The following is a 22,140-nucleotide window of genomic DNA, read 5'->3' as shown; positions in this document are numbered from 1 at the left end:
CTTCACTAGATGGTATTTCTTTCTGGTACAGGAGCAATGTAGAAGCTTAGGGAATTTTTATCAGTTGCGTTACAGCTACTGTCTGACGGTTGTCGCTTCAGTACGGTATTCAACATGCCTGTAATCGCGATTTCTCGAAAACACTTGAGGTCATAGAATGAGATTCTCACTCTGCAGCGGAGTGTGCGCTGATATGAAACTTCCTGGCAGATTAAAACTGTGTGCCGGACCGAGAGTCGAACTCGGGACCTTTGCCTTCCGTGGGCAAGTGCTCTACCATCTGAGCTACCCAAGCAAAGGTCCCGAGTTCGAGTCTCGGTCCGGCACACAGTTTTAATCTGCCAGGAAGTTTCACCTGAGGGCATACAAGATCAATATACGCTACATCCGTTTACTGCAGTCGTGCGAAAAATTAGCAAAATCGGCGACCCCTTAGGTGTATGCTTCCCTTGTCAGTTGACCTTGGCACTTGGCTCCCACAAACAATCGAAATACGCCGCATGCGAGTGGCTGCCTGCAGCCCCCGCAGCGCGCGGCCCGGCATTTTTCCGCCGCCGCGACGGCTGCTGAGGAATTCGACGCGAGAGGCGGCTGCGCGGTCGGCAGCTGCTTTCACCTGGCATGGCCTGGGCCCGACACGACGGTTGGGCGCAGCTGCGCGAAATGACCCACATCGGCGGCACTGGCGCCCACTCCAAGTGCTACTTTCCACACTCTGCGCCGGCACAACTGACGCGTAAGCTATGCGACGGCACGCGATACAGTCATCCCCACAGATTCGCAACGGAAGTCTCACACTGCCGACTCTTCTTCTCGGTTGGCACGTGATAAATTTGAAGAACGACATCTTTCCAAGAAGCCGTTAATTGAAAATGGTACTTCATTAAGCACCACTGGCCGCAGGTGGCCGAGCGGTTCTAGGCGCTTCAGTCTGGAACCGCGCGACCGCTACTGTCGCAGGTTCGAATCCTACCTCGGGCATGGATGTGTGTGATGTCCTTAGGTTAGTTAGGTTTAAGTAGTCCTAAGTTCTAGGTGACTGATGACCTGAGATGTTAAGTCCCATAGTGCTCAGAGCCATTTGAACCATTTTTTTTTCATTCAGCACCATTAGCTAGTTTCGAGCGTTGCTCATCCTCGAATGAATGACAGATGAGGATACCAGGGTCCTAGTAAGGAGTGTAGAACAGAAACCAAAGGGCACGCAGAGGTTCTCGTAGTCAACAATGTACACGACCTCGGAATAGGTATTCAGAAACAAACCACACTGGTGACTGCAGTTCCGTCACATGCGTACATGTGTACATATGGTGACGACCTTATTCGTAACTGTGTATCGCACGTGAGTTTAATTAAAAAAGAAAAACAAGACCTTCACGAGGGAAGTCTCCACATTCATTGTGCCCTAAGGATTTGAGAATGAGAAAAGCTCTAAATTGCCTGGTACTGCTCCATAAAGCACTATTTTCAATTAACGGCCTGATGGGAACATGTCATTCTTGAAACTTCTTTTTTCAGTGAAGAAACAGGAATATGAAAGCTAAAATATGGGCTCAGCCACACAGTGCAAAAACACTAATTTAGCAGCCGAGCAGTTCTAGGCGCTTCAGTCTGGAACTGCGCGACCGCTACGGTCGCAGGTTCGAATCCTGCCTCGGGCATGGATATGTGTGATGTCCTTAGGTAGTTAGGTTTAAGTAGTTCTAAGTTCTAGGGGACTGATGACCTCAGATGTTAAGTCCCATAGTGCTCAGAGCCATTTGAACCATTTTTGAACTAATTTAACGTGTCTCGAAGGTACATGTCTTCACCACCAGAAACATCTATATACAAGAATCGTCACTACTTAAGATACTTCTCATTTATTGTTCCGTCTCAGCTGCATATTTCCCCCCCTTCCCCCTAATTCCAACATACACATAACACAGTACCCTGATATATGATTCTGAGTAGACAAGTCAGGTTGCTGACACAACTACTTAGGTAAATTCTACGTTTATGTACATTCTTTTCCAAATATTATAAAGTATTAGATGGTAATATATAGATTTATTTTGTTGCAGATCTGAAGATGATCCAGAATGATCGAAACATGTGATCTAATTAAAATTTTGCAACTGAGACGAACAATAAATGAAAATTATCTAAAGTATCTACACAGTTACTGAATCTCTCAAGACGATTGTGTCGACTATAGTGAATCGTCACTGCATTTACAAACGTCCAAAAACGCAAACTCACTGCAGTATGTTGATATTTTTTTGGTGAAGGCATTTTCTCAGAAACTAATTAAATTAATGCTTTTGCATAGTGTGTGGTTGGGCGGGCATTTTACATTTCCACCACCATCTCACATCCAGTCAGGGATACATTAGGAATAAGAATAATTTACGTTGAAGATTTAAAGTAAACTCAGGAAGGAGGTCATTATTCAGAAACTGTAGCATGCTCGGAGCTAAAAAACGTTTAGCTACTCCTGAAGTTCAGTATTAAATGAAGCAGAAAGATTTATTGATGGCGAACGCCTGCTATGCCAGTGATGAATTTGTTAGTAAAATCAGTTGTTGCATTATCAAATAACGCGAGTTTTACGTAAAATCTGACCTTTGCATATCTTCACTGCAGTAATGTGATGAACGTAAATACTTGCTGCGACTGCTTTCTGTTGCATGATACGTGGCTACAATACCCTCATAATCATCTGATACACCACATTGTGTCTACTTTTACATTTCTGTGACAAGTTCTGCTAACACGTCTTGAATGAAAATGTACTTAGATTTTTTGGCTTATTCCACTTCCATGAGCATCCTTTCACTTAGGGATATGTGTAAGCACCATTAACATACCTCTTTCTTTTTACTTAAATATGTACATATTCCTTTTTGACATATCCTACATCCTTCAGTGTCTCCTCATTATGCATATAGCTGACGGTCAGAGAGACACACGTGCAAAAAAGCTTTCATGGAAGTTGCTATCATTAAGCCCATTTAGAAACAGAAACCTCAAGCGGGTAGCATAGAGGTGGCTCGACTTTTACCGAGATCAACAAAAAAGTTTAGAATTAATTTCACATTAGTGGTATAATTAAACGACCTTATTATTATTATCCTTTTTTAGATTTTTGTCATTGTTTTTATATTATTATTGCATTGAGCTGAAAAAATCATTAATTTCTAAATGTACTGCCATAGTCATTTTATATAAAATGTGTTTACACGATGTTACAGGCAGCTTAGGATGCAGGTAAAGTAGATTTATAGTCTTAAATTTTTTTCTTAAATCTTTAGCTTCTGCAACTATATGCGGAAAGCGCAAGGGGAAAACTGACGCTTCTGAAAATGGATGTACTTAACCATCAGATATCTAATTATATAAATGATTCAGTAAAATGTTGTCATCAGTACTTTATGTAACTCTGATAAAATCATTTCAGAGCGAACGAACTGCGGAAAAAACAATTTCATATACGCCTGTGTTTGGGCTCTTGTTAAATTCCATCTTCACGTTCTTCCTGGGAGAAAGATCATTAATTTAAAAGTTCGTTCTCTATCTTTAAGCGCGCAAACGTCATGCGAATTACAACGTATCAACTCGAGTTTTTACTGTTTCATACAGAAATTAATAATATTCGCCATTCAAACAGCCTTTGAGCTGAGATAAATCTTCACACAACTACAGGAAATTCCACATATGTCAAACCGAAAAGTGAGGTGTACGCTCGCTTAACACGAGCAGAGACAAACATCCTCATGCGCTCCCTATCTCACGACGACGAAACACTGGTGATAAGGAGAACAATAGGTCTTTTCTCGTTTCACAGCTATTACTGTTCACTGTAACTATTCTATTTCGTCCAACCACGTGAGTGTAATTTTTTCCTTTTTCTGCTTAGGCGGTCAATAAACGAATTAATACCGGCGAGGAAATTTGACGTTCAACGTTAACATTCGATACCGGAGTTTGACGTGGCTTCGAATTAAGAAAAACGTCACCTTTTACTTCATAGCGATCAAAATTACGCAGAATATTTCTTATTTATGAGAGAATTGTATTATGACGAATCTTACTCATCATTTTCCTTGCACATACAAATCACATCGATTTTTTTTCAGTGCTGGACTTTATAGCTAACAGCAGACTATTCAGAGAACGACTGTGTTGACTAAGTCAACTGAAACTAGTTGCTGTCTGGATATGATTATATCAACAACTTTTTGCGTAGAGACCGGTAATACCAGTGTCGTGAGACAATGGATTCCCGGAATTTGCAGACTCTTCGCAACAGCCGCCACAGCACGCTAATGCGCGTGTTTGTAAACTGTCGCCAATGATAATGAAGGTCACACGGCTTTTGGAAAAGCCGGCGCACTCTTGTAGTGACAAATATCCACACTATTTCACGTGCCGGATGGCTGGGCGTCCACGCCTCTCACCGGTGCAGTGCGCTGCGTTTACCTGCTGGTTGGTTTTTTCTGACGCTGCGCTAAGTCTGCCGGCTTTTGCGAAAGAACGTTTTGCATTTCTCCCCGGAGAAACTCTGCGCCGAGGGACTGGTTGTGCAAGGGTAAAAGGGTGCGATAACTATCTCGCTGCACGGTCCATTGATCCGCTGGCCACGTATCGGAGGCAGGCAGACAATGAGCAGGTCGGACAGTTTCGAAAACCTGCGGTGCGCGCAGGCGGATTGCGTTTCTCTCTGCCGGGGTTTGGCCAAACCGAAAGCTTCGGGCGATTGACTTTCTAAGTAGGATATTGCGACTGTCTCCACGGTGTTACCAAAATCCTTCTGGGCAAAATTCTGACGCATGCAGTAAAAGCACGGTTGGTGCACTTCAGTCGTAAGTTCCATATCTCCAAGCAGAAGGCGAGATTTACAAATAGTTCTTACGAGGAGCAAAGAAACTGATTCCAAGAAACCACAGCGGTGGAACACCGAATAAGCACGCATGATGATTCTGACTTTATAACTTGACAGTCGAGTCCCCAACTAATGTCTGATTTACGCAGACATTCACGTTGTAGCTTCACAGGATTTTGAGAACGCTGCACGATTCGTGAATAGTACTTCATTCAACTGAGAGTCAATTCATGCATGACTTCCAGATGCGATAGCCTATACCAACAGGGATACATTTTCATTTGTCAAAGAGTTCCGACCAGGAGACGGAAATAGTAACGCTTCCCTGAGTACTGTTTGCAGCCTCGGTCCAAGGACTAGAGCAAATACATCCAGGTACCAGAATAAAGAACAGAGATTACCCACTTATCGGCATCAGGGTCAGCTGGAGAAGGGCAGCGAAAGAAATCAGTTTTGCTTTACTTAAGGAACTATCTCAACACTCCCTCAAGTTTTTCAGGATATTGCAGAAAATCTAAATCCTTGATTCGATTCCATTGCCTTAACAAAGAGCACCATCCTTCGTTTCTAAGGCCCGTACCACACTGTAATATAAATTTGTTAAAGACTAATTATAAATGAACTTCTATAAATCTTGACGTTGTACTGGAACGTTTCAAACGTATTCCTTGTAAAAGCTGAAATATGGTTCTAGCTTTTATAGAATAATGATGAAATGTCTTTGACAGTGTAATACGGTCGTAAATGTAATACTATGCTATAGATACTGACAGAAATCCGTTCTTTAGTGTTGCTTGACTGTCACAACGTGGAAGACACATTAACTTCTGTCGACGATACACGGGCCACTTTGAATGCTAGTATCCACTTCCGTTTCACGGCAAGACACGGCGAAATCTGGAGATCTGTTTCTGCAGCTATGCGGCAGACTCGTAATGACTTACTAGAAAGGCCCGTCATGCGTCAGAGCGAAACATGAAAGCCTGTCTGATCTCTCGTTGTCTACGTATGATGTCACTTACTGAACACACAAGCACTTCAACACTGACACTCGATCGTGCACGAAAAACAAAAAAACACTTCGGTGAGGTTGCAGTCGCGGATTTGACTGTATCTTACCTTGCGAAGGGCTGCTCCTCGACTTCGTAGTGCTCCTCGATGGGCTGCTGAGTAATCCACTTCTCCATCTTCTGCGGGCTGAGCTCCAGGAAACCAGGAGTCGTCGACGACATGAGGACGTCGGGCTTGCGGCCCGAGCCGCGCACCTCGCCCCTCATCGCACCGGGAATTGGAACTCGCGACCCCCCAACCAACACACAAAGACCAGAGCGACTCGTCCGTCCGCCTGAGCTGCCAGGAGGAGCTGGCAAGACACACCACCACTCTCCTCCGCCGCCGATCTAGCAGTGAAGCCGCGGTCCGCCCTCCCCACAGCTGCTGCTGCTCGCCGCTCGCTGCTCGCCGAAATGTGCCGATCTGCACCGACAGCTGCCGAGTTGGCACCGGCGGGCGCCAGTAGATCGAGCGCGCTACTGCGCATGCGCCGCCACAGTGTCCTCTCCCCTCCCTTCACCGCCGCGAGCTATGACTCGGCTGTCAAGCGGCTCGAGAGATAGGAGCCGCTTTGCAGCAGAAAAATTAATAAGCTCTGAGCGCGAGACAGCTCGTGCTACACAGCTCAGCCTGTCCGACTCTCCGCTTGTTACGGTTTCTGCGTGATGGGCTGTCTGGTGGGTCAGAGATTCGAAGACGTGAAAAGTGAAAGGCGGCGCTGCCGGCAATCTGCATCTGTATCTGCCTTCTGCAGACTTCCGAGCGATTTGTGACGTAAGGCATGTAAGTGCGTCAGTATCAAAATCGCGACCGCTCTCTTCCTGTTCCAGTGGCGAATGGTTTTCGGGAAGGCTGTCTGTCAGTACGCTTTCTTGTAAGCCCAAATCTTACATAACGTCCTATTCATTACAGAAGCTGCAATGGATATGAGTAACGTGTTTCTTGAAACTTCCTGGCAGATTAAAACTGTTTGCCGGACCGAGACTCGAACTCGGGACCTTTGCCTTTCGCGGGCAAGTGCTCTACCAACTGAGCTACCCAAGCACGACTCACGCCCCATCCTCACAGCTTTACTTCTGCCAGTACCTCGTCTCCTACCTTCCGAGTTTGGAAGGTAGGAGACGAGGTACTGGCAGAAATAAAGCTGTGAGGATGGGACGTGAGTCGTACTTGGGTAGCTCAGTTGGTAGAGCACTTATCCGCGAAAGGCAAAGGCCCCGAATTCGAGTCTCGGTCCGGCACACAGTTTTAATCTGCCAGGAAGTTTCATATCAGCGCACACTCCGCTGCAGAGTGAAAATCTCATTCTGGAAACGTGTTTCTTGACCCATATATCACAATTTCAAAAGCAAACGATTTCATGATGAAAAGCCTTCGGGTTTCCAGCCCGGTGGCAGTGTTGTGATATCGCTACTTTTCTATGAGTATCATTGGATATCACGAAATTTCAATCACCTGTTTTCTCCTCCGACTGCGAAAACATTCTGTTGGCACCCACATACACAGGGAGAAGTGATCAACACGATAAAATAGAAATTAGGGCTCGCACGGAAAAATTTTAAGTGCTCGTTTTTCCCGCGCGCCTTTCGAAATTGGAACGGTTGAGAGACAGTTTGAACCCTCTGCCAGGCACTTTATTGTGAATAGCAGAGTAATCACGTATATGTAGATGAAGATGTAGATGCTTACCAACTTCTCCACGGTTGTGTCGAACTCTTGATTTAGAAGATCCTCTAGGTGGTTAATATGACACCCATCGATACGTTGTGGTATCTCGACACCGTCACTGGCGGAAAACCCGAGAGATTTTCAACAGCAGTGTACATCAAGAAAATTCACATTCACACCAATTTTTGCGTATTAAACATCTTCCTTCCAGCGTCTTTTACTGTGGCTGGTAGAGCATTCCTGTAACGTTCCTGTGGTGAGTAAATAAGCCCGTGGCGAATAGTGTAGCTCTTCTCTGAATCTCGTATCTGTTCTGCGAAACGAACTTGGCAAGGGTTGTAGGATTGCGAATAGCACTCAAGAATCACTCGGGCGACGAATCTGTCAGCAACTCCTTCGTTCATCAATTACGCTTGCTTAGCATTTTTTGCAATGAATCCCAGATGAGTGTCTGCCTTATCCACAATATCAAATTTATTATACATAGTCATTCAACATTAAATTACTCCAAACGCTTGCCGCTAGGTATTTGGCAGTTGCGAGTCATTCAGATGGTTAAGAAAATTTGGGATCATCCTGCATCAGCGATTGAACGTAAAACAAATGAAAAGTCTTAGCCAGTCTTTACTACGAAAAACAGTCTTGATCACAATTTATTTATTACTGTGACTGGTTTCGACCACTGGAGATTCTCCAGCAGAAGGAGCTCCTTACTCATTGGTCTGAAGATGACCACGGTAGTGGTCACCGGTCACCGTAATAAATAAATTGTGATCAAGACTGTTTTTGATAGTAAATATTTGTAACACTTTGCTCACTGTTCACTCCCACAATGTATTCAAAAGTAATCTTAGCCAGTCACCTAATTTTATTTTGAATGTCTTGGATGGTGGGAACGCAGCCGTATATGATGAGGAACTATAAATAAAATGGTCTCTGGCGGCAATGTTGGTTACATAACTGTTTTATTCCGAGATCGATTTCGGGACCGCTGGTCCCAGTCTCAGATGCACCTTAAGTACATACCTAATCGATGTCGTGTGTTATTTCCAGTGGCTGTCAAGGGATTCGGGGGAGGGGGGGGGGGGGGTTGCCGGCCGGTGTAGCCGAGCAGTTCTAGGCGCTTCAGTCTGGAACCGCGCGACCGCTACGGTCGCAGGTTCGAATCCTGCCGCGGGCATGGATGTGTGTGCTGTCCTTGGGTTAGTTAGGTTTAAGTAGTTCTAAGTTCTAGGGGACTGATGACCTCCAATGTTAAGTCCCATAGTGCTCAGAGCCATTTGAACCTTTTGTTATTATTATTATTATTATTATTTTATGTTGCGAATGGAGCGGTCTACTGCCTGTCGAATCTCTGGAACAGTTCTGAAGCGTATACCACGAAGTGGTTCCTCCATCTTCGGAATCAAATCAAAGTCAAAGGACCTAAGTCCGGGGAATATGGTGGCTGGTGCAGTACTTCCCATTCACATCGACCGAACAGAGGAGCCACAGCTTGCGCTGTATGCGCCCGCGCATTGTCTTGCAAAATGATGGGTGGGTTGCGCAGAAAGTGTCGCCGCTTCTTTCGCAAAGCTGGTCGCAGGTGATGCTCCAAAAACGAACAGTAATACTGTGCATTGACGGTCTGCCGTGGAGGAACGTAATGCGTTAGGATAACACCATCACAGTCGTACACGAGAATCTCCATAACTTTAGCCCGCTCCATTCGCACCATCAACAGAACAGGCTATTCTAACGGTATACTACGCCTTCGACATCGCTGGCAGCAGGTTCTACACAATGCTGGTGACTACTTTGAAGGACAGTAACAGGTACAATCGTGTAACTCTTTTGTATCGGTTGTGAATGAATAGTTGCCACTATTTAAGTTCCAACCCTCATATGAGGGTATGCTGAAAATTAATGCCTCCGAATTTTTATGTGAAAATTCTTGAAGCTTTTTAAATACAACAAGCCTTATAAACGCTCTAAATCTTTATTCTTCATGTCTGAATATTTATTTCTCAACATAGTCACATATTCACACATTTCTCCCAGCGACAGACCAATTTCTTGATACCGTCATCGTAGAATGTTAGACTTTGTTGACGGAGCCTCTGCTTGCACAGCTTCATCACTATCAAAGTGAAATCCTCGAAGGTGTTCTTTAAGTACTGGAAAAAGATGAAATTCGGATGGGGCAAAGTCGGGACTGAATGAAGGATGATCGATGCCAGTGGGCGCATGGCGTCGGATTGTTGCAGTGTCGCAGCGCTCGTGTGTGGTCAGGCATTGTCATGCTGAAGGAAAGGGTTCTCCATGTGTGGACGACCTCTTTGAATTCGCAAAGTGGTTACAGCACGCTTTTTCTTACACATCGACGCAGTGAGGTTACATATCGCCATTTTACACGCCACAATTCGGCGCCCTCCAGTGGCAGAGGGCTGCAAATATGTAGATATGATGAATAAATATGTAGACTGTTAATTACACTAATGTTTATTTAAAAGGCTTCAAGAATATTCAGGTAACAAATTCGTAGGCCTTACTTCTTATCACGCCCCTCGTAGTTTTGATAACGTCAGTGTGAGGATTCGGATGCGACAGCTTAAAGGACGAAGGTATCGCGTAAAGGATTTTTTTTAATATTATTGTCAAAGACTATAAAGCAAGACTGAACACAACTGAGAACATCAAGGAATCCAGAACTATGTTCACGAGAAGGAAAAGGAAACGGAGGGACGTGTGAAAATTTCACGGGTGCGGCCTAGCTGCCAGGGGTACCGTGCGCTTCAGCCAGTCTCTCGTGCAGTTCCCGGCTCTCGGTTCAACATCTACGTTCTACATACTCTGCAAACCAATGTCTGCAAACTGCTGTGAAGTGCATGGTAGAGGGTACTTAGCCCTGTAGGGAGCTGAAATATACTTATAAACTCTTCACTCACTACAGGTTTTTGAATCTTTTAAATCTCTTGCCGTACTTTGACGAGGCTGACTCGTGATAACAATTTTGTACCAAACATGCATGTGTCGAGCCAGAGTCTTGGAAACCAACGCAGGCCAAACGTAAACGTAACGAATCATATGAGACAAACAGTCAGTTACAACCATAGTTTAGTTCTTACCATTGCGCCACGATAATTCGCCATAAACACGTAATGCCAAGACTGCTGCATTTACATGGAAGTAGTGTTGGAGTATCCAGTGATAGCGACGATACTGTACAAAAGAGAAAGCGTGCAGAACTACTAATTATACGTGACGATAGTGAAGAGGAAAATGCAATACGTAAATCATGTGTATCACGGGTTTGGCAGGAAGCGAAAAACACACCAATCATTTGGAAATATTGTGAGAATCGTGGCATAAAAGCGTCTCTTTCAAAACGTTTAAGTTAACACTCAGGATTATTAGAACTCTTTTTTATTGATTGTGGGAGATACCTGTTATGAAGGCAAATTTCTGCGCACGTCAGATAGCAGAAAATGGAATGAAAAAGCGGAAAGTACACTTGGTAGTCTGTTACTTTCGACGAAATAAAGACTTTGCATTTTGATGGCTCCAGTAGGAAATCCAAATATCTAAATGTATTGGTCTAATAGACTAGTAGCAGAAACGCCAATATTTAAAAACGTAATCCATTTCAAAAGATTTAAACAAATTCTCTTATTTTTGCAATAATAGAACTGCTGACAGTACTGACCGGCTGCGAACGATAAAACCTATCATCAGCCTTTGGAATGAGAAATTTAACGAAATTTACACACTGGATGAAAATGTCAGTATAGACGAATCGTTAATGAAACGTAAAGGATGTTTAGCATATAAACAGCTTATTTCACAGAAAAGAGCGACATTTCGATTAAAAAATTACAAACCTTGTGAGGAAACTACTGGTTTTTGTTGCAGTTGCAGAATATACAGGGTGGTCCATTGTTCGTGACCGGGCCAAATATCTCACGAAATAAGCGTCAAACGGATAAACTACAAAGAACGAAACTTGTCTAGCTTGAAGGGGGAAACCAGATAGCGTTATGGTTGGCCCGCTAGATGGCGCTGCCATAGGTCAAACGGATATCAACTGCGTTTTTTAAAATAGGAACCCCCATTTTGTATTACATATTCGTGTAGAAATATGAATGTTTTAGTTGCACCACATGTTTCGCTTTGTGATAGATGGCGCTGTAATAGTCACAAACATATGGCTCACAAATTTAGACGAACAGTTGGTAACAGGTAGGTTTTTTTAAATTAAAATACAGAACGTAGGTACGTTTGAACATTTTATTTCGGTTGTTCCAATGTGATACATGTACCTTTGTGAACTTATCATTTCTGAGAACGCATGCTGTTACAGCGTGATTACCTGTAAATACCACATTAACGCAATAAATGCTCAAAATGAAGTCCGTCAACCTCAATATATTTGGAAATACGTGTAACGACATTCCTCTCAACAGCGAGTAGTTCGCCTTCCGTAATGTTCGCACATGCATTGACAATGCGCTGACGCATGTTGTCAGTCGTTGTCGGTGGATCACGATAGCAAATATCGTTCAACTTTCCCCACAGAAACAAATCCGGGGACTCAAATGGTTCAAATAGCTCTGAGCACTATGGGACTTAACTTCTAAGGTCATCAGTGCCCTAGAACTTCCGGGGACGTCAGATCCGGTGAACGTGCGGGCCATGGTACGGTGCTTCGTGACCAATCCACCTGTCATGAAATATGCTATTCAATACCGCTTCAACCGCACACGAGCTATGTGCCGGACATCCGTCATGTTGGAAGTACATCGCCATTCTGTCATGCAGTGAAACATCTTGTAGTAACATCGGTAGAACACTACGTAGGAAATCAGCATACATTACACCATTTACATTGCCATCGATAAAATGGGGGCCAATTATCCTTCCTCCCATAATGCCGCACCATACATTAATCCGCCAAGGTCGCTGATGTTCCACTTGTCGCAGCCATCGTGGATTTTCCGTTGCCCAATAGTGCATATTATACGGGTTTACATTACCGCTGTTGGTGAATGACGCTTCGTCGCTAAATAGAACGCGTCCAAAAAATCTGTCATCGTCCCGTAATTTCTCTTGTCAGTGGCAGAATTGTGCACGACGTTCAAAGTCGTCGCCATGCAATACCTGGTGCATAGGAATATGGTACGGGTGCAATCGATGTTGATGTAGCATTCTCAACACCGACGTTTTTGAGATTCCCGATTCTCGCGCAATTTGTCTGCTACTGATGTACGGATTAGCCGCGACAGCAGCTAAACAAAGCTTGGGCATCATCATTTGTTGCAGGTCGTGGTTGACGTTTCACATGTGACTGAACGCTTCCTGTTTCCTTAAATAATGTAACTATCCGGCGAACGGTCCGGACGTTTGAATGATGTCGTCCAGGATACCGAGCAGCATACATAGCACACGGCCGTTGGGCATTTTGAGCACAATAGCCATGCATCAACACGATATCGACCTTTTCCGCAATTGGTAAACGGTCCATTTTAACACGGGTAACATATCACGAAGCAAATACCGTCCGCACTGGCGGAATCTTACGTGATAGCACGTACTTATACGTTTGTGACTATTACAGCGCCATCTGTCACAAAGCGAAAAAAGTGGCCCAACTAAAACATTCATATTTCTTTACGTACTACACGAATATGTAATACAAAATGGGGGTTCCTATTTTAAAAAACGCAGTTGATATCCGTTTGACCTATGACAGCGCCATCTAGCGGGCCAATCATAGCGCTATCTGGTTTCCCCCTTCAAGCTAGACGAGTTTCGTTCTTTGTAGTTTTTTCGTTTGATGCTTATTTCGTGAGATATTTGGCCTGGTCACTATCAATATACCACCCTGTATACTGGCCAGGTCAAAATTAATAGTGCATCAGAGAATGTTGTCATGAGTGGAGGGCACTACAAGTACCGAGCAGAAAATCGCTGACATCAGCATTAGCATTGCTTAAATTGATGACATCAGCATCAGATCACTGCCCGGAACCCCTTCCAGCGCTTCCACACCCTTTCCCAAATCGCCCTCGCTGCCCGTTCTATCTTCCATCTTACCACCTATGCCACATACTCTCACAACCAGGCCCACTTCACCTTCACCCCCCTCACCGCCCTCGTCTAAGTCTCCCCTCCCATGGTACAACAACCCTACCGTATCCTGTACCACAACGTTCGCTTCCTGCCCACCCACAAACTCCTCTTCCTCCACATCCTCCATCAGCACCGCGTGGATGCCTTCGTCCTAAATGAAACCTTCCTTCAACCCTGTATCTCCATCTCCACGGCTCCTTACACCCTTTACCGCACCGATAACCCGTACCCTCTGGCGCGTGTCGGAGTTGCTATAGGCCACCTCAAGCAGCTCCCTGTCCGGCCCCAACCTCTCCTTAACAATCCTGCCAAGCGTCTCACCCTCAGCCTCTTCTTCCCCACCCTTATCATCACCTGTGCCACCATTTATGTCCGCCCTCGCACCCCCTTCCCGTACCATTTCCTGGCCTACATTGACCGACCTTCTCCACCTACGTGATTGCCACCAACCTCAATATCCACAGCTGTGATCCTGCCGACCTCCAGCGGTGGCATCAGTTTCTCACCACCCTCCAGGGAGACCTAGTTCCCCTGCCTCAGCACACCTGACCCGAATCCAACGCAACGCTCCCCGCCCCGACGTCCCTACAAAACTTGTCCATGGTTACTCCCATGCCAACTGGGATGCCTACCGGGACTCCATTCACACCCAGGTTGACGGCCACGACCTTGCCCTCCAATCTCCTGATGACATCTCTCGCACTGCTGCCTTCCTGCACCAGACCTTGTCTGACGCCGTCGCCACCCATATCCCCACCAAAGCCAACCACCCTCACCGCCCCGGCCTGCCTCCACAGGCCGTCCTTCTCCTTCGAGAGTCCCGCTGCCTCTGTCGCTCGTTTCTCCGCACTCGCGACCGGGTTACACTTACCCGCCACCGGCAATTACAAAGACACATCCGCAACCTGCTTACTGCGAAGAAACGCTGTGCCTGGCGCCAGACATGTACACAACTCAACACCACGCTCCCCATAAACTCTTCCAAATATTGGTCTGCTTTCCACCGCCTTACTGGGAACTGCCCCAGCCCCCAGTACCCTCTCCTCCTTAATGACTGTCCCTTTCCTGACAACCTCAGTAAGGCCAACCACTTTGCCTCTCATCTCTCCGATGTTTTTTCCATCCCAGATGATCCCAACTTTGATTATTCCCTCTTCCATGACGTCATGGACCGTACAAATACCTCTGTTCCTCCCTTTGCTCCTAGCTTCCAGTACTTGGGCCACACATCACCATCTGAACTTAACACTCCCATCACTACACAGGACATCAGCCTCAACCTCCACACTAAACGCAACACTGCTCCCGGCCACGACTGCATTACATACCACTACCTCAAACACTGCCCTCCCTCCTTCCTTTCAGTCCTTGCCACATTCTACAATGTCATCCTTGCCACTGGCTTCTATCCCGACCTGTGGAAAACCTCCCGTATCCTGATGTTCTCCAAAACCAACAAGCCTCCATCTGATGCCTCTTCCTATAGCCCTATCTGTCTCACATCGGTGTTCAGCAAGCTCTTGGAATCCATCCTTTCCCGGCGCATCCATCACCATCTCTGCCATAACCACCTCCTCCCCAACACCCAATGTGGCTTTCGACCTTCCTCCTCTGCTGATGACCAACTCCTCCGCCTCACTCATCTCCTCTCCCTCCAGCTTAACTCCTGTCGCTCCGCCATTTTTGTCTCCCTCGACCTCGAAAAGGCCTACGACCGTGTCTGGCATCCCGGTCTCCTGTTTAAGCTCCAAACCCTTCCTATCAACTACATCCATCTGATGGCCTCCTTCCTCTCCCACCGCCACTCCTACGTTACCAACCATAATGCCAATTCCCACACCTTCTACCCCTCTGCAGGTGTGCCCCAGGGCTCTGTCCTCTCCCCTCTCCTCTACCTCCTGTACACGGCAGATTTGGCCCAACCGCCCCCCCTCCCTCCAATACACCTCTTGCAATATGCTGATGACACCGCATTCCTCGCCCTCGCTCCTACTCTCCAATGGTCCCAACGCCTTCGCTAGAATCACCTTGACCTTTTTGCTGCATGGTGTAACCAGTGGCTCCTGAAAATCAATCCTTCCAAGACCCAGGCAATCATCGTAGGTCGTACCACTCGCTCCTTCCGGCTCCTGGATTTCTCCCTTACTGTCTGCGCCCGTCCTGTCTGCCTCACCCCCACCCTCACCTACCTTGGCCTCATCAGTGACTGTCACCTCACCTGGATCCCTCATCTCCACTCCATCCAATCCAAAGCCCACAACTGCCTCCGACTCCTCAAACTCCTCTCTGGCCAGACATGGGGGTTGCACCCCTCTACCATCCTCCACGCCTACAAATCCTTAATCCATCCCATCCTCCGTTATGCCAGTCCTGCCTGGATATTTGCCCCCCCCCCCCAAAATTCTATATGTCCCTCCAGATCCTTGAGCGTCATGCACTCCACCTCGCCTTCCATATATACCTCCCGTCCCCCATGTGGATCCTCTATGATCTCATTCCTTTCCCCCATTTGCTCCTATTCCTCAAACATATCCGCTTCCTCTACACCTCCCGCCGCCTTGATCCCCCTCACCCTCTGGTTGCTCCTCTCCTCTCCCATCCCTGCCTCCTGCCACGTCTTCATTGTTGTGTCCCCCCTACCCCCCCATCTCTACACCCTTCATCTCCTTTCCCAAGGTGGCTTCCATCAACTCCCCCTCCCAGATGATGCCCTCTCTCCCTCCATTTATCCCTCCTATCAACTCTGATCCTCACTCCCCCTCCTTTCCTCTGTCCTTTTCCCGGGCTCCCTCTTTTTTTCCCCACCTCCCCTCTCTCTGCCCCCTTCTCTCCCCGGAGTCCTTTTGCATATCCCTCCTCTGCCTCTTCTCATTCCCTCTCGCATCTGCCCTGCCCCTGTCCCCCTTTATTAGTCCCCTCCCTCCTTGGTTTCCCCCCCCCCTTTTCGTTTTTTTCCTTCCTCCCTCCTTGTTCTTCCCCTCCTCCAGGTCCCCCCCCCCCCCCCATCTGCCTTTGGCTTGGGAGTGTCATCTTTGTGCCGCCATTTTCGTGCAGTGTTTTACAGTGAGTGTTCCGTGTTGTGTTTTTTGGGAAGTGTTGCGAACGGCCATCATACTGTCGCTGGGTGTGCTTTTTATCTCTTGCGAACAGAAACCAGACTGTCGCCATGTTTTTTAATTGTGTGTGTACTATGTTACTTGTCTGATTCCTGTGTCTTTTATTAACATTGCCAATCCCTTGTGCTTTCTGTTGTAACTTTCCGCATTTTTCCGCCATTTTACACTTTAAGTCACCGTTTTATCGCCTGTTTTTCTTGTTTCTTTTCTTCTTCCGTTTTTTTTTAAAAAAGTCTGTAGGCTGTAGAGCAGCGTACTAAGCTGCTGCCAGCCCGCCCCCTTCGGGGGGAATTGAAAATCAATAAAGAAAAAAAAAAAAAACTGCCCGGAACCGCTGACTCCAGCAGGCAATGACATTATTCTTGGAATTCCCCCCCCCCCCCCCCCCTCTCCCTGTGAGCAGTGGCATTACCCGTTTTTGCAGAAACGCCGAGGATCTCAGTACATCAATGGCGTGAAAGCTCAGCCTCACACCCTTTGAGCAATTTTAAATTTTTGTAGTTTGATTGCAAAAGTGCCGCCTTTTAGTGTCTATACATCTGATCTGCCCGGTATATGAAGAGCTGCCAACAACAGCAGTGATCAGCTGGGAAGAATAGGCTCAGTAAGTATTCATCTGCCTATTCTTCTTTATTATTATTACTATTATTATTATTATTATTATTGATATTACTATGTATGTACATTTTGCTATAATTAGGGTTTTGTTATTATTGTAGACGAACACATGCAGATGTTACCACCTGAGCCACGGCAGCGGCAGCAGCAGTCACTGCCCACAGGATGTCTTCCAGACCTGGTGTTGTTCTACTGTGTCATACCACAGCCACAGCAACATCAGTCACTGTCCAGAGAATGTCTTCCCGAACTTCTGATCCTAGTGTCACTAACTTATTCAGTGCCACAACCGCAGCCAGAACTGGAGCTGCAGTCAAATCCCACAAGTGTATTACTTCTGCCAATTCGTGACTGCAAGTGGATCTAACTGTGTGAATGTGGATCTATCATTAGATAGTGACTTTGTCATGGTAATAGAAGTGGAAAATGCACAACACATGGGCGTTAATGTTCGATATTCAGGGTACAAGTGAGACTATATATGTGGTATGATGGAATATCTGGAGGGGAAGAAGACAGACGAGTACGATGCATTCCGATTGGCGCTCACATGCTTGGTTGTAACGTGCATATAGTAGATATATATGGTGAGGCAATGCCAGAGTTAACTTCATGGGATATGCATTATCAATTGTAAGAGCTAGATCATGCCGCAGGCGCCCATATATACACTGAAGCGCCAAAGAAACTGGCATAGGCATGCACATTCAAATGCAGAGATATGTAAACAGGTAGGATACGGTGCTGCGGTCGGTAACGCCTATAAAAGACGACAAGTGTCTGGCGCAGTTGTTAGATCAGTTACTGCTGCTAAAATGGCAGGTTGTCAAGATTTAAGTGAGTTTGAATGTTGTGTTATAGTCGATGCATGAGCGATGGGACTCAGCATCTCCAAGGTAGCGATGAAGCGAGGATTTTCCCCTACGACCATTTCACAAGTGTATCGTGCGTATCAGGAACCCGGTAAAACATCAAATCTCCGACGTCGCTGCGGCTGGATTAAGATCCTGCTAGAACGGGACCAACAACGATTGAAGAGAATCGTTCTACGTGTTAGAAGTGCAACCCCTCCGTAAATTGCTGCAGATTTCAGCATGCGAACCATTCAACGAAACATCATGGATATGGGCTTTCGCAGCAGAAGGCCCACTCGTATACTCTTGATGCGATGTAGAGGGGATTTTCCCTACGACCATTTCATAAGTGTACCATGGACCGGAGCCGAAGTCCCACCCTTGTACCATTGCTGACTGCACAACACAAAGCCTTACGCTTCGCCTGGAACCGTCAACACTGACATTGGACTGTTAATAACAGGAAGCATGTTGCCTGGTCGGATGAGTCTCGTTTCAAGTTGTATCGAGCGGCTGGATGTGTACTGGTACGGAGACAACCTCATTAAACCATGGACTTGGATGTCAGCAGGGGACTATTCAAGCTGGTGTGGACTCTGTAATGGTGTGGGGTGCGTGCAGTTAGTGTGATATGGGACCCCGGATACATTTAGATACGTCTCTGACAGGTGACTCGTACGTAAGCATCCTGTCTGATCACCTTCATCCATTCATGTCCAGTGTGGATTCAGACGGACTTGGGCAATTCCGGCACGACAGTGCGACATCCCACACGTTCAGAATTGCTACAGAGTGACTCCAGGAACACTCTTCTGAGTTTAAACACTTCCACTGACCATCAAACTCACCAGGCATGAACAATACTGATCATATCTGGGATGCCTTGCAACGTGCTGTTCAAAAGAGGTCTCCACTCCATCGTACTGTTACGGATTTATGTACAGGCCTGCAGGATTCGTCGTGTCAGTTCCCTCCAGCACTACTCCAGACATTAGTCGAGTCCATGCCACATTGTGTTGCGTCACTTCTGCGTGCTCGTGGAGGCCCTACATGATATTAGGCAGGTGTACCAGTTTCTTTGGCTCTTCAGTTATTAACCACAGGATGAAAGAGAAGGGGGTAAGGAAGCGAATTCCTGGAATAATGCCATTGTCAGAGGGCAAAATGCTGGTTTCAATCATAAATTCCAAGAAAGCTGATGCTGATGACAGTGATTTTATGCCCAGAACCCACAGTGCCCCTGCAATCGTTAAAATCCATACTGAATGAGGGATGTACTTTGTTTCTTGACTACTGGTACTTCTCTTCCAACCTTTTTGTAAAATTGCACCAGGAAAACACTAATGTTATTCGGACAATACACAGCAATGGGCAAAATATGTCAAGACATTGAAAAGGAGATAATTTGTAATAATTTGTTGGCTGTGAGATGGAAAGGCAAGCATGATATGTAAATGTTGTCAACGAAACACGAAAGTGTAGATATGGTAGAACACATAGACTATGTGATCAAAAGTCAGGTACTCCATATCAGCGACCTCAGTAGTCATTACACATTGTGAGAGAGCAGAATGGGGGGCTCCGCGGATCTCACGTACTTCGAACGTGGTCAGGTGACTGGGTGTCACCTGTGTCATACGTCAGTACGCGATATTTCCACACTCCTAAACCACTGTTTCCGATGTGATAGTGAAGCGGAAACGTGAAGGGACATGTACATCACAAAAGCGTACAGGTCGACCTCGTCTGTTGACTGTCAGAGACCGCCGACAGTTGAAGAGGGTAATAGGCAGACATCTATCCAGCCCATCAAACAAGAATTATAGACTGCATCAGGATCCACTACAAGTACTGTGACAGTTAAGTGGGAGGTGAGAAAACTTGGATTTCATGGTCGAGCGGCTGCTCATAAGTAACACATTACGCCGCTAAATGTCAAACGACGCCTCGCTTGGTGTAAGGAGCATAAACATTGGACGACTGAACAGTGGAAAAACGTTGGTTGGAGTGACGAATCACGGTAAACAATGTGGCGATCCGATGGCAGGGTGTGGGTACGGCGAATGTCCGGTGAACGTCATCTGCCAGCGTATGTAGTGCCAACAGTAAAATTCGGAGGTGGTGGTTTTATGGTGTGGTCGTGTTTTTCATGGAGGGGACTTGCACCCCTTGTTGTTTGGCGTGACACTATCACAGCACAGCCGTACATTGATGTTTTAAGCACCTTCTTGCTTCCCACTGTTGAAGAGCAATTCGGGGATGGCGATTGCATCTTTCAACACAATAGAGCTCCTGTTCGTAATGCACGGCCTATGGGGGAGTGGCTGCACGACAATAACATCCCTATAATGGACTGGCCTGCACAGAGTCCTTACCTGAATCTTATAGAACACCTTTGGGATGTTTTGGAACGCCGACTTCGTGTCAGGTCCTACCGAGCGACATCGGTACCTCGCCCCAGTGCAGCACTCCGTGGAGAATGGGCTGCCATTCCCCAAGAAACCTTCCAGCACCTGATTGAACGCATGCCTGCGAGAGTGGTCCAACACCTTATTGAATTCGGGCATTAGCGATGGAGGGCGCCACGACTTTGTAAGTCAATTTCAGCCAGGTGTCCAGATAGTTTCGATCACATAGTGTAGACAAATAATTTAGAAAAACAACGAGACCCAAATGCATTCTCGAATACAATAAGCGAATGGGTAGAGTTAATCGTCATGATCAGATCAACCTCTTTCGCAAATATAAGAAAACTCGATACCGAAAACTTTTTTTTATATATGCTATGATGTGGCTCTTTTTAACGAGTACGTTAGCAGTAAAACAATGTGCGTTTAAAGAAAGGAAACATATATTGGTTACCGAATAAGTATGGCGGAGGTAATTTTAAAAAAATGTCCAATGGGACTATGGAAAATGTGATAAACCTTCATTGGGTGAAATACCTCTTCGACTACAAGCCTGCATAGAACATGAAGGACAAAGCGAAATGACATGGAATGCATGGGGTGTAAAGTAGATTTTCATCTACCACAGTGCTTTCGAAACTACCGTACCATGCAGGACTTCAAATTTTTGAAGTTGCCGGTATTTTCCTATTAGAGATTCGTTCAACGGGAGCATTTCTTCTTGTAATTAGATTTTTTGCTGACAATACCTACTTTTAAGTATAGTGTTATACGTTCTCTCTGAAGAAGTCATGAGAGGATTATAATTTACGAGGGTTGAATGAAAATAATGCCTCCACCTTCGGTAATTGGGTTTGGATGGTAATATTTTAATAAATCAAATACAGAAATAATCCTTAGACTGTGGTCTTTAATTACCAATATTCACTTTTCCACATAATCACCAGCCAGTTGGATACATTTCTGCCAACGACGAACTAGTTTTCTGAAGCCGTCACGGAAGAAGTCGACACGTTGTTTTCGCAACCACAGTCTCACAGTTCTCTCAACGTTTTCATCAGAAGCATAATGATGTCCCCGCAGATCGTCTTTCATTATCGGGGACAGATGGAAGTCAGACAGTGCTAAATCTGGACTGTATGGAGGATGCCGTACGGTGGTGAGATTTTATTCCAGGAGTCAGCATCAGGGGTACCCATCGTGCACAGATCTTCCGATAGCCAAGCAAAGCCACATGTTCTTGTAAAATGCAGGTTGTGCTTGCAATTTCTCTCTGAGTGACACGTCGATCGTCCTGAACCAATCTGTAAATAAATGTAAATGGCGTGTGACGAGAGCCTCCCGCCGGGTAGACCGCTCGTCTGGTGCAAGTTTTTCGATTTGACGCCACTTCGGCGACACGCGCGTCGAAGGAGATGAAATGATGATGATTAGAACAACACACAACCCAG

The 22,140-nt window shown here is 46.0% G+C and overlaps 1 protein-coding gene and 1 non-coding gene across 2 annotated transcripts in view; both read right to left on the bottom strand.

Annotated features, from left to right (window-relative positions):
* LOC124605677 (probable serine/threonine-protein kinase fhkE) overlaps window positions 1–6,304 on the bottom strand; it is a 228,754-nt gene extending 222,450 nt beyond the window's left edge. The window contains exon 1 of the mRNA XM_047137527.1: window positions 5,984–6,304. Coding sequence (XP_046993483.1) covers window positions 5,984–6,141 — 158 coding nt within the window. The 5' untranslated portion in view covers window positions 6,142–6,304. The remainder of the gene's footprint in view (window positions 1–5,983) is intronic.
* A 583-nt stretch (window positions 6,305–6,887) lies between these two features.
* On the bottom strand, window positions 6,888–6,962 carry Trnas-cga. The gene has a single exon. It is a non-coding gene; the product is annotated as a tRNA-Ser (tRNA).
* Between the last annotated feature and the right edge of the window lie 15,178 nt (window positions 6,963–22,140).

The sequence above is a fragment of the Schistocerca americana genome, chromosome 3 (assembly GCF_021461395.2).
Source record: "Schistocerca americana isolate TAMUIC-IGC-003095 chromosome 3, iqSchAmer2.1, whole genome shotgun sequence".
Taxonomy (NCBI): Eukaryota; Metazoa; Arthropoda; class Insecta; order Orthoptera; family Acrididae; genus Schistocerca; species Schistocerca americana.
This window is presented reverse-complemented; position numbering and strand designations above follow the sequence as displayed.